The sequence below is a fragment of the Bos indicus x Bos taurus genome, chromosome 4 (assembly GCF_003369695.1).
Source record: "Bos indicus x Bos taurus breed Angus x Brahman F1 hybrid chromosome 4, Bos_hybrid_MaternalHap_v2.0, whole genome shotgun sequence".
In the NCBI taxonomy this organism is placed as follows: Eukaryota; Metazoa; Chordata; class Mammalia; order Artiodactyla; family Bovidae; genus Bos; species Bos indicus x Bos taurus.
This window is the reverse complement of record NC_040079.1, coordinates 71325864-71340002: the sequence shown is the minus strand read 5'-3', so window position 1 is coordinate 71340002 and position 14139 is coordinate 71325864. Positions and strand designations below refer to the sequence as shown.

At 36.1% G+C, this 14139-nt stretch overlaps 1 protein-coding gene across 1 annotated transcript in view; it reads right to left on the bottom strand.

Moving 5' to 3' along the window:
- The window catches only part of COG5 (component of oligomeric golgi complex 5), a 278324-nt gene that overhangs the window by 62666 nt on the left and 201519 nt on the right, over positions 1-14139 (bottom strand). The window contains 3 exon segments of the mRNA XM_027538437.1: positions 619-718; positions 2666-2827; positions 10133-10337. Coding sequence (XP_027394238.1) covers positions 619-718; positions 2666-2827; positions 10133-10337 — 467 coding nt within the window.

Here is a 14139-nt window from a genome sequence, read left to right as displayed (position 1 = left end):
ATTCGTTGGATTTCAATTAGTATACATACCTACTAGTTAATACGTAATTTAAAACATTAATGTAGAGAATTAAGATTATGATTCAGTCATGTAGTTATTATTTTAAATATGTGCAATCATCTGCTCAAATAGAGTAATTTTGGAGTTAAACTTTCACAGTCCAGAAACTTTAGAAAGTAAATCAATATTTTTCTTTTACAGTTTAAGCACTTAACATCCTCCAATCATTTTCTAATGGTTCAACTTAATTTCACACTAGGTTAACAGTACATAAATGATACCTGGAGTGAGTGACCACAGGAGAGGAAATTTGACGAATTTGAAATAATTATTAATATACTTAAAAATATACATAATTTAACTCATAAAGTGGCACACAGATTTCTTAAAAAATATTACAAAATTTGCCTGCATTCTGTAAGTGTAACAATGATAGGAGGGCCGTTTTTTAATAGATTTAACACTTTTTTCTGATTTAAATTCATAAGAAAGTTTCAAAATGTCACTTTAAAAATTTACAGTAAATTACTATTCAGTCAATTCAATATTTATAGTCAAGTATTGTATAATTAGTTATTTGAAACAAAATCAAGGTTTACAGAAGTGATTATCACTTACCAGCTGCTCTGATTTTACCCCATACAACTGGATGGTCTTTGCCACATTTTTTGACACAGCTAATGTGAGGTTTGAATCAACAGCAGCTACGTTTAGTTCACTGAAGAAAACAAAAACAGACTTTAGCAATACAGTTTATCAACAAAGACAAGTATATGAACTTAAACCCATTAAACAAAAAGGTGATTCTTTTTATAGATTTCCCTGGGTGCCTCTAAGAATTGATTGGATTGTTTCATTTTCCCTCCTAAATTCAGCATTAGGAAAAAGTGCCCTGAGATGGTTTGGTTAATGACCAGTTTCTCATTAATAAAAGCATGTCATGTGTGGGTTCAGGCTGTGATTAAGAAGAGTAAATTGTGTACAGATTTTTCAAGTAGCACTCTTGTTCATACTGATAAGTGCAATTAGAGACACTGCATATCACAGACATCTGCAAGGAAATGACAGCTCTTGAATGGAAATGATGACCTTGGAAGGACATAGGCTAAAAATATAAATTACATGATATATCAAGATACTAAGTTTCTGTAGAAATTATGCCAATTCATGTTATTTTGATAGCATAGCTTTTTTATATCAAAAGCACAACAAGGATTTACCTGGAAATTTTAAAAATCTAGATTCCTAAAGTATTTCTTTGCCATGCTTATTTTCAATTTTTTATACTGGATTATTTGGGACACTTCAGCTGACTGCTCCAAAAAAAGTATTTATAAAGACCATGTAAAGTATACCAGCAGTTAAAAACTGCATGAAAATGCACATACAAGTAGAAAGCAAGAAAAGTAATTACTGTCTCTGAAGTAGCAGAAAGAATCTTGGTATTTCCCAGATTCCCTTTATGAAGAAAGCGAAAGACTTTAACATTAGTGCTTAATTTGTGCATCAAAAATGCCCTTTCATTTAATAGTGAGACATAATCTCACTGTAAGACATAATTAACAGTGAGACATAATTAACCCTGATATTCACATTCTATTGATCAGTGGCATAAGTATGCTTTTTCAAGTCCCACCTTACAACTGATCACAGTGTGGTTAAGTTGCACAGAGGAAAGGGAGTTACTTCTTTAATATTTCCATAAACAGGTCAGAGATCAAGTTGAATTAATGACTGGTTTGATCACTACTATACTAAACAAATAATGGAGACATCATCAGGGTTTAAGAATCCAGAGTCAGGCCTTAGAAAGTCAAAGTAACTGTGGAGAGATTAGGATCAAGATTCTGGGCTCTTTCAACACTACTGTATATGGTTCTGCAGATTATACCTGTGGCTTTCTAGTTTTACTCTCACATGCCTCAGAATCATTATCTGATGTGTAATCTAAAAGAATTTAGACTTCTATACTCTGGTCCTATATGGCCTAACAACTATTTTAACTCACAGAATGTTCACCTATAAATGTACAGACCTACTGTTATGACAACTTATATACTATGACAGGAACCGAGAGTCTCAACTGCAGACTGGGTCGCCTGGGTGACCATAAAATGTCTAAAGACAACAGTATAACTACATTGTCTGCAAGCATTCAGGTGGCACCTCTGCTAGGATATCTTCCCTTTTAAGAGTTTTAAAAGCTGTCACATTCAACTTTAGAAAGCTTAAAATAGCAAACACGAGTAGACTAATCAGGATTATAATACTTGTACACCATGAAGTACTTTCTGGATTTAAGATTAAAAAAAAAAAATTACTCTCCATGCTTTAGCTTCTCAATCTGTAAAATTATTTTTATATTTACTGTCCTACTTAATACCAGAAATTTACTATGGTATAAAGAATTAGGTTGGTTTACTCTGCATCCTTGACAAGATAAAGAACAATTATAAATGACTATTTTTAGACTGTATTTAAATGGTTTTATTAATTGGAATCTCAAGTACTTAGGACATGTGCACTCATTCACTGCAAAACTCTTGATTTAATTGCTGGACTAATTACTTGAACAACTAGAGATAAATTTAAAATGTACTGCATCAGACATCACTAACAAATGTGGTGGGCATTTTATGGCATGCCATTATATAAAAACACATACCTCGCTATAGTTTTAATGATACCTTCAAGTTCATCAGCAGAAGGAGGATTACGACCACCAGGGGGAAAAACCAAGTTGATAGGATCAAAGAGTCGAGATAATGATTTTGATAAATATGCAGCCTCATAGGGTTGTAGTGAGTCTTTCAAAGCCTTTTCTGGACTGTGGGAACAAAGTTTATTAAAAATGAACTTAAATTATACAAGACTAAATACTATGGTATTAGGTTGTAAATATCTTTCTTTAGAATATATCCTCCATAAGACTCAAGAAAAGGGGAGATATATATATATATATATATATATATGAGACTGATTCACATTGTTGTATGACAGAAACCAACACAACATTGTAAATTATCCTCCAATTAAAAATAAAAAACACATCTCCTCTATAGAAGGTAACTTTATATGGACAACAGAAAAATTTTGCTTAAAAATTTATAAATGCATTTATATACATTTGATAATTAAATGCTTATTAAGAATTAAACATTTTAATTTATACATAATTCCTGGGTATAAATGTAAAATAATATGCCCCAGTATCTACTGTAGCAAGTTTGTCACTTGAAACTATAAGAGTAACACTGTAAAATCTTATTAATTCTAATGGGGCCATGTCTTCACTTAGCATGTTTCTACACAACATACAAGAGAGGCAAGTCTGCAAAGACTTGAACTGGCTCCCACCAGTTCAACCCTTTTCACACATAGATGCACTCTCATAAGCTCAGCATCCGAGAGGGAAGTATACAAATGTAGGTTTTTATCACCCTTCTGATACCAAAACTGATACTAACAAGAATTGAGGACAAAATAAAAAGTGTTTGTACAAGTCCCACAAAATCACAAAAAATCTCCCAACTGGAGTTCTTATTTTTATAACATTCTTCACAAACTAAAATTTAACCTACTAAACACTTCTTTCTCCCCCAGACCTCCAATGTTTTCAGTTATTTTTGTTGATTTTCATTTAGTTGTCCAATTATTGGAACTTACATTTTACCTCTGAAAATTATTATCAAATGTCTATAACCGTATAATTAACTGTGTCTTCTCACATCACCCCTGATTATGATCCTTCTACCTACCTTTCCATTATCTTAAAAAAACAAAAAAAACAAATCCCGCTAAATTCATCCTAAATGTTCATCTTGAAAACATCTGACCTACTCCTTTGGTATCGGAAACCTGGCTTTCTCCTTTTCCAGTCTTGTTGGTCAAATGACAAGACCTAGAGGTCACCACACTCTTGGCTCCTACATCGTAATTCCATGGTTATCTCTCAACACTTTCTCATTCAATGTAGGTATTTCAGTCAACACATAGTTCCCGAGAATCCTATGTACCAGCCCTTGTTAAGTGCTATGAAGATAGAGATGAAATTTGCTTTACAGCCCAGTGAAGAAATGTGCAGGTGGAGTGATAACTATAATTTTTATAATAGATGATGAAAGAGCCCCGTAGGAACAGGGAAGAACTAGTGCCTAAATCTGTCTGAGTCAATCCTCTCCTGAGGTCCACACCAGGTATTTAAACATCTTCCCTACTTCTGCTCTGATCATTTACTGCCCTTAAGAATCCTCTTCTTTCTTCCACAGAAATTTCAGCACTAAATTATAAGTATTGACATTCTTCTTCTTCTCCAAGGATTCACCCAGAAGGTACTACAGTTTTACTCCAGAAACAAAGTTGCCAGGGCCTAGATGGCTATCTGCCAGCAGCAGATCTGTGAGTAGCTGCACAGGAGAAGCAGCTCTATGCTCTATGTTTGAGAGGCTGGCTGAGAGGGAGAGCAAGGCCAAGGCCTGTGGTTGCTGTAGGAAACCAACCCACTGACACAGGAATGTGACAGAAGAACAATGTGACAGGGTCCGGCCTCAGGTGGCAGCAGAAGCCTAGCCTCACCCTAGCCCTGCTCCCAAGGTGGCCTGCTTCCCCTGTTCCCTACCCTATTCCACCCTGTTAGTTTTGGAAAAACTGAAGAACTAGGCATGGGGGGTGTAGGATCCTCGGTGACTATGTCAAAACAGACAGCTTTTCTAAAACCTATCCTGTGCTTGCATGCGTGCTAAATCACGTCAGTTGTGCGCGACTCTTTGCGACTCTATGGACTGTAGCCTGCCAGGCTCCTCTGTCCATAGGATTCTCCAGGCAAGAATACTGGAGTGGGCTGCCACTCCCTTCGCCAGCGGATCATCCCGACCCAGGAATCAAACCTGTGTCTCCTGCATTGCAGGAGGATTCCTTACTGCTGAGCCACCCGGGGAAGCCCGTCCTGTACTATACGTCTACTTTTTGAGTCATCATTTTGAACTGCTCCACCTCTAAGGTCTCCAAGCTTGAAGACAACTTTCCACACCTCCACTTGCCCCTACCCCCTTCCCTCCTACAAATTCTCTTTAATGTGTACAATTTGCCAAGTACTTCCTGGAAGTGAGGAATGTAGCAATAAAGTCAGCTAAAAAAATTTCCTGCCCTCTTAAAGAAGAAATAAAACTTTTAAATGACTTAATTGTGGAATATAAAGAAGACTAATAAATTCTAAGAGAAGAAGGAAGCAAAGAAGCCAGAGAGCAGTTTTTATCCAACTTTAGATAGAGTGAGGCAAGGCAAGGCTTCCTGGGAAGACATGAGGAAAAAGGAGGGAACAAGTTACATCGATTTCCAGAGTAGGCACTTTTATGAGGAGAGAAGAAGTGCAAAGGCCCTGAGAGGGGACTTATACCTGGCTGAGTTTGCCAAAGAGCGAGAGGAGCAGAGCACTTAAGTGACAGGAGAACAGTACAAAATGAGGTTTAAGATCAAACAGATGGAACAAAACTTGCTGAGTTTTGTATATGAATAAAAACGCTAGATTTTACTCAAAAGAACTTGCTTTTTGACCTGTGATCAGTGCTGTAAAATCCTTTGCTGTGCTCATCCTCCATCAGCCCAGCATTTCAAGGTACTCTCATGAGCATCCTGATTTTTCTAATGTACCTTCCTTTCAAAGCTGTAAGAAATATCTCATTTAGATGATCTCTGTACCTGCTGCTAAGCTGCCCAAGCATTCCAGAGAAAAAGGAAATTGTTTCTATTGAACACTGATACAAACCCCTTAATTTCAAGAGACTTGAAGCTCAAGGTATTAAAAACCTTCTTTGCAGTCCTTCACTCTCTATAGCGGACCATTTGTTTCTACACGAAGACCAAAACTACTGCAATGATCTTTGTCAACTTGATACCAGCTTTTCTTTTTCCTCTGTAATTTCATCTACATCTGATTTTCTTCTTATCCCAAAGAAAGAGTAGCTTTATTCCTTTGTTGATATCAAAACCTCAGATGAATTGAACCCACCTCCTCCTTTCCTATTCTTTTTTAGAAAACTGCTTTATCCAGACTTATATTCAATTCAACCATTTAAAGTGTATATTTGATGGTTTTCAGTATATTCATGGTATGTGCCACCATCACCATGCTCAAACCTAGAACATTTTTATCACCTTCAAAAGAAACCTCATACCCTTCAGCTTTAAAATCTTTACCCTTCTCACCCCGTTCCCAGCCCTATGCAACCACCAATAGGCTTTATATAGGCTTTATATCTCTAGAGATCTGCTGTTCTTGACTTTCATATGGATAGGATCATACAGTATATGCATTTGTATTTGGCCTTTTTCACTTAGCATAACTTTTTCAAAGTTTAGGCATGCTGTAACAAGTGTTAGTACTTCATTCCTTTTACGGCTGAATAGTATTCCACTGTGTGGATATACAACATTTGGTTATCCATTTGTCTGCTGATGGACATCTGGCTTGTTTCTATCTTTTGGTAACTATGAATACTGCTATAAACATTCATTAAAAATTTGTGTGAGCATACTTTAAAAAATTCACTTTATGTGCTTTGTTTTTATTGTGATAACATACATAACATGTGAGCATTGTGCACAATAAGGAAGCACCCACATATTGATCTCATTTGGCTGACACTTGGCTTTAGCTAACTGGCAGCTGAGAGCAGCATGAGAAATGCTGCAGTGCTGTTCTTCCTAGGCAGAAAGCCCTCTGGCTGGGAATGGTGGGAGAGGGAGCCCTTGGTTCTTGGTGCCACAGTTTGGAGTGGAGCTTGTGCCTTGCTGAACTGGGAAGAGGAAGGGAGAAAACAACTGTCTTGGTTCTAGTATCACAGACTCTTATGGAATTCTTTCTACCAAATTTTCATAAACTTTCTTGCATTGATGATTTTTCATTTGCTGTTTGCTTTTAAAATCATTTCCAGAGGCACTGAGTTGTTTGGTTTTGTTGTAATAGTTTTCACCAGATTCACTGGGGATGGGTCAGCAGAGTGGGAAGTGCTGTCATCCCAGAAGTCAATCTCCTCATAGTCTGCCTTTCATCAATTCTAATAATGCTCTTGTATCCACTGGCTCAGATGCTAAAGCGTCTTCCTACAATGCGGGAGACCCGGGTTCGATCCCTGGGTTGGGAAGATCCCCTGGAGAAGGAAATGGCAATCCACTCCAGGACTACTGCCTGGAAAATACCATGGACAGAGGAGTGTGGTAGGCTACAGTCAATGGGGTCGCTAAGAGTCGGACACGACTGAGCGACTTCACTTCACTATATCCACCATTCCACACTTAGGCCTTGAACCACCTTATTTTGCTGTAGCAAGAGGTCAATTCTCAGTCCTAAGCTTCTTCAGCTTTTCAACAGCATGTGACACAGTTAACTATTCCTCCTCTGACTAATGAACTCTTTCCTTAAGAGTTCCACACAACTTTGAGTTTTCCTCCTATCTCACTATTTTTTTTCTGTCTCAGTCCTGTAGGCTGCCAATCCTCCAAGTTATAAATTCTGGAGTGCATATCTTGGGCCAAAGTTCCCTTTTCTCTTTACATATATCTTCCCTATAGACTCTCCTCCAGACCCATGATTTTTCAAGATATGCATAGCGATGATTCTCAAATATGCATTTCTAGCCCTGATTCACAGTCAACTACCTTTTCAAAAAGTCTATAACATCTCTATTTGTATCTTTGATTCAAGAGTTTCAAAAGAAAAACCTTTGTTCAACACTACTTGATGAGACCATGGCTTCCAATCTTTGGTCTTCTCCCAACTTGTCCATACATATCCTTGGTTCTTCTTTTCCTCTCAAATCCAATCTACTAGCAAGTATATCTAGAAGCAATCTGACCAGTTCTCACCACCTCATCCCCTCATCCTATTTTAGGCCATTGCCATTTCTTGTCTGGATAAACAAAATAGCTTCCATTTCCCACTTCTCTTTCCCTGTGGTGATGCTTTCCCTAGTTGTCCATATAGAAGCCCTAGTGTTAATTTTAAAGTGTTTATCAGTTCATATCATTCCTCTGTTTAAAAGCAATGGTTTCTACTGTTTTGAATAAACTCCAAATCCCATACCATAGTGAATAAAGCCTTACATGATCTTACACTTTCCTCCCTCTTTGAGCCAATTTCATAGCCCCCACTCTCCCTCTTTCACTGTGTTCCAGCTTTCTATTCCTCAACATCTCCATCTTAGTTTTCTCAAAGACTCTACATCTGCTCTTCTCTCTGCCTGCAGAAATCTTACTCCAAATCTTCCACGGCTGATTTCTTACTGAGGTCTTGGGTCAAAGTTATCTTCTCATAGAGACCGTCCCTCACCACCTTATATAAGGCACTCTATCATGTTGTCTTGTCTTTTTTTTGGTGGGGGGTGGCGGCGGGGTGGAAGGGGCGTGGTTGTAGGACCTTAGTTCCCCAACCAGGGATTATAGCCAGGCCCCAGCAGTGAAAGTACTGAGTCATAACAACTGGACCATCAGGGAATTTCCTTGTTTTATTTTCTTCATAACAAGAACAGCTCTCAAATTCAGCATGAATACTTAATGATGAAAAATGCTAACCTGGTTATTTGTGCCTTGATTATACTCAGATTCTTCCAAGATCTTGTTCATTACCTCTTGCTCTCTCCACTGGCTACTTCTATCTATAAATACTCTCAGTTTTCCCTCTATAATTAAAAACAACAAAAAAACCTTCCTTTGGCTCATGGTCAAATTTATGTTTGACTCTTTGCCTCACTCCTCAAAAGAATATGTAAAACATAATACAATTGCTCCTTACTATTCTCATTATTTTTTGGTTTCTTAGGGTACAGGTCACAACTCTTCCTCCACATCAGCTACTTTACTAAAGTTAGTCTCCAAAAGGTGACAATGATATCCCACTAGTCAAAATAAAAGGTTTTTTTCATTCTGATTTTTTTCTCTACATTGAATTTACTGTCTTTCCCCTACCCCCATGAGTAACATATGCTCATTTTAAATAAAAGCAGGAGTACAAAATAAAAACTCTACCTATTGGAGATAAAGCATTACTACTTTTTGCTATGTATGTTTCCAGAGCTTTTCAGTACAAGCATATGAATTTAAAAATAAAACTAAGCCAGAAATAGAATGATACTACATATTTTATTTCATATACTTAAAAAAAAAAAAAAAACCTTAATATACTGGACTGGCCAAAAACCATGTTCGGGTTTACTTCATGTTTAATGTGAAAGAGTAACTGAAGAGAACAAAGTCCCTTCTGTCACTTCAGCCTACTCTTATGCACTTACTCTACCAATTAAAACTTATATAATCTGTATTTTACCAGTCAGAACTTCTTACTAAAGTGGCTACAATTCAACTGTAAGTATTCAGGAAAAAAAAAGTTGAAACAAACATTAAAAAAGCACTCATAAATCTATCATTTTTCTTACAAGGTAGGTGATAAGAATCTGTTGTTACCTGAGTCAATCACATCACAATAAATGATTCAAGTGTTTAAAGGAAGTGTGCAAACCAATCAATTGATTTGGTACTTACAGAGAAATATGAAAACAGTACTTCTTTTCAATTTAGGGGGAAAGCTGGCAGGTTTAAACTTATTGAGTTGGTACATTGTTTTCCAATGTGGCTTATAAATATCACTACATATACTATACTTCATGACTCATCTAAGAGACTTTCAGGTTTAATTTCGACAATACTTAGCTTTTGCCCACCAGACTGAGAACCTATCCCAGCATAAGATTTGTTTCCACTATAGTTCCTGAACATACCAGTTCCTTTTGTATCACATTTATGCCACTGGCCCATCAATAATGATGCTATATAATTACAAGTGTATTATAGTATCAACTGAAGGACAGTGACTACACATGCTCATCTCTTAGCTTCTATTCACCTTACTTGGTGATATCCTTTAAGACAAATTCTCAGTCGGAATCAGGCTGCTCAACTAAGGATAGAAGTTTGACTCCTTAAGTTAAAAGTGTTGTGAAATCTTTTAAGGTAAAAAAATTAATAATAATCATTACAAATATTCAGAAAGATTAACATTTCCCCAATTTCTAACTTGTAATAAAAATAAAGGACAAAATCCTTAACGTGCCAACAAACAGATTTGATTACACAAACATACTCATAATCTGGCTTTTTCGGTATGAATACATCTTGTGTATCATCTTCCGTGTGTTGTAAGTCAGCATAGAGGTCTGCAGTTCCACTTGCATTAAAATTTCCTTGAATATTTTGGCTGTATTGTTGAAGACGCTTCCATAAGTCATTATAAAGCCGCAATAATTTTGGGTATTCTCCTTCAAATGCCTGTTTCAAAAACATAGAAGCTGCCAAGCAAAACAATAAAATGGATTAGATAAATGATAAAACAATAAAATGTAGCAAATAAAGTTTCTTTTGTATATGAAAACCGTGCTACAAATAGCCTATACCACAGGACAAAACAAAGGTGTGTTTTAACAGGGCTTTTCAAAATAATGCCAGTAGCAGTAATTTTCCTCCCAGACTATTTACTGCATTTGATATATGTACCATATATTGGGTTGGCCACAAAGTTCCTTTGGTTTTTGAAACTTAATCTATAAGGAAACAAACACATTGATGAAAAAAGTTGAAGACTTTCAATTTTTTCTTTCAAAAACTGATAAAATACATAGAAAATCAGGAAGCATAAAAAATACCTGACCACCACCCATGATTTACTTAAATTGACATTTATAGAATACTTCATCCAAAACAGCAAAGTAGTCATTGTTTTCAAGTACACATGAAATATTTACCAAAAATGACAATTGTTAATGTCATGAAATCATCTGAATAAATCTGAAAGGTTTCAAATCATACAAAGTATGAAAAACCCAAATAGTTTTAGATAAGAAATCATAACAGAAAGATATATTTAAATGATCCTGGATAAAAATCCAAAAGAAAATTGCTAGATCAGTTCTATATTTAATTTTCTGAGAAACCTCCATACTGTTCTTCATAGTGACTGCATCAGTTAATTATATTCCCACTAAAGAAGGTACAAGGGTTCCATTTTCACTACAACCTCATCAGCACTTATTATTTCTTTACTTTTTAATACTGGTCATTCCAACAGGTGTGAGATAATATCTGTGTTTTTTATCTGCATTTTGCTGATGATTAGTTATGCTAAGCATCTTTTCATGTACTGTTGCCCTTCTATATGTTGTCTATAGAAAAATGTCTACTTAGATCCTGTCCATTTTGTTTTACTGGATACTTTGGTTTTTTGCTACTGAGTTGTATGAGTTCTATATATACTTTGGATATTAACCCCTTATCAGGTATGTAATTTTCAAATATTTTTTCCCATTTAGTGGGTTGTCCTCTTATTTTGTTTATGGTTTCCTTTGCTGTATAGAGGTTTTTTGTTTGATATAGTCCTGCTTGTTTATTTTTCCTTTTGTTGACTTTGCTTTTGAAGTCAAATTTTAAAAATCATAATGAAATATGACTATATACCTGTTAGACTAGCTAAAACAAAAACCAAATGTTGGTGAATACAGAAATACTAAAACTCTTATATACTGTTGGTAGAAAAGAAAAACTGATCATTTTGCAAAAAAGTCTGGCATTTTCTTAAACTGTTAAAGATATACCTACCATATGGTCAAACCATTCCTCTTCTACATGTTTATTCAACAGAAATAAAAGTATATGTCCATATAAAGATTTATATATGAACACTCAAAGCACCTTGATTTGTAATAGCCAAAAACTGGAAACAACCCAAATTGTCCATCCACAAGTGAATGCATGTACAAACTGTAGTATACTTGAACAACAGAACACTATACAGAAGTACACATTACAATATGGATGATTCTAAATACAATCCTGCTCCATGAAAGGCAAATAAGAATCCATAATACATGCTGTATCATTCAATCTGTACATAGTTCCCGGAAAAGTAACCTAGCTCAAAGTGACAAAAAGCTTGTCAAGAATTTGCTTGGGGAAGGAGAAAGGAGATGGCAGGGAGAGGAATTATAAAGGGGTACATGGAAACTTTCACTGATGACAAGTATATTCACTGATCTTCACTGCTGTGATGCTTTCATGGGTGTGCATGTATGTCAAAACTTAACAAAAATTATGTTCAGGTTATTGTATACCAATTATACTCTAATAAAAGACTGTTTAAAAAAATCTCAGCTAGGACTTCTTTGAAATCCCTCCTCCCCAATGAAGAAGCCATTCACCATGGCCCTGAGTGTTCCCACATATTCTTGCAGGTATGTCAACAATGAGAGGCCCTAGTTGCTCTTTATCCAGGCCATTTATCTGTAGCAAGGTTTGCATCTGTAGCAAGTAGCCTTGAAAGATGAAGTAACTTCTTCAGCACACAAAGAGCAGGCTTGCTTACTGCTTACAGCAAAAGTGGCAGATTCTCCCAACTTAAGAGAGACAAACTCACGGCATACTTACCACTGAACTGCATCTCCCTGTGAGACCTGGAGGTGGGGGGAGCCAAAAAACAAAGATGCCAATGCTCACGCAGCTTGGTATGCTGAGTAATAAAGTCCTTCTGCTCTGACCCAGGAGTCTCGTGTCTTCTGACACTATCCAGAGCACTTTGGCAGGCTACCCTTTCTAAGTAGGGTAAATATCTCAGATCTTTCACAGTTCTTGAGCTCCTCAAAGCTAAATCATATTCCTTTCATTATAGGAATCTGCTTTTTCCCTTCCCATTTACCACAATTTCCAATTTTATTTATGTAATGTATGTTTCCCGTACTTGACTATAAACTTGATGAGAACAAGGACAAGACTCATTTTCTTCAATGCATATTTGGTACTCAACACAAAGTATCTCTTAATGATAGAATAAATTAAGTTTTGCTTTTCAATGGACAATATGCTCACTTTCACAGAAATCTTATCTATGCAGAACAATCCACTGTTCAGAGTTTTAGAAAGCCAAACTGTGACTATATCATCTCAGTAAACGTGACTGACTCATTGATTCTAAGTTACTTAAATCAAATACATTTAAAGTTTACAAATAAATATTGTGTGGTAATTCCTGAAGTTAAATTCTACTTTACTTTCTTTTATAAATAGGTTTAAAATGTTCACATCAATTACCTATAAACTTGATTACAATCAATTACTTATTTGATAAATGTCTTTAGAACTTAACTGCAATGTCTATAGAACTTAACTGCATATCTTAATAATCTAACAAATCATTTACAGATAGAAAATGACAGATTACTAATTCCCGATTACTAAGTAATCCATTACTCAGATTATGCCTTCATATGAGCAACTGAGCAATATTGCTCAATTCTTTTTGAGCAATAATTAGTGACTCCAACATAGACACTAACAGGGAGAGGAAATTCATCTTTATTTCAGTAGCTTGTTTTATGAAGATTTCTTCATAGCAATGAACACTGTAAGAAATTATTTATTAGTTTGTGTTGACTGACTGTGCTCCCTCTTCAGAATGCAAGTTTAATGAGACAGGGATACTATTTGATTTGTCTCTGTATTTCCTTTACCTAGAATAACACCAGGCATTGAATTACTGAATGAACAAACTGAAAAAAGAATGAAGAAGGATGTAGGTATGGAATTAAATCTTTTCTCTAGATTCTAATAGCCTAGACTTCATTACCTCACTCCTCCTAGACCCCCTATTTATCCCAGAGCTGCAGCTTTCACAGATCTGGCCTTAGTCTTGAGTAGCTGTGCTTAATCTCAGCCTGTTTGTCTGACTCTGCCAGCACATCTCCCTGTGTGAAGACGCAACACCTCATCTCTCAGCCATTGACTGGAGTCCTGACCAAGAAAGGGCATCACTCCTGAAAACTCCCATCAGCCTCCAGACAACCAAATCCTGGTCAGTGTGAAATCTGGAAGGTGGACTAATTGACTCAACAAGTATTTGCTGATCATTTACTATATGACAAATGTTGTTGTAAATGATGCATACGCAGCAGTGAACAAAAGAAGCAAAGTTCCTACCCATGAGGAGCTTATGTTCCAATGAAAGAGAAAGACAGTAAACAAATTAGTATGTAACATAATATCAAGATTAGAGAATAGTGATGTTGTTGTTCAGTAGCCCAGTCATGTCCGACTGTTTGCAACCCC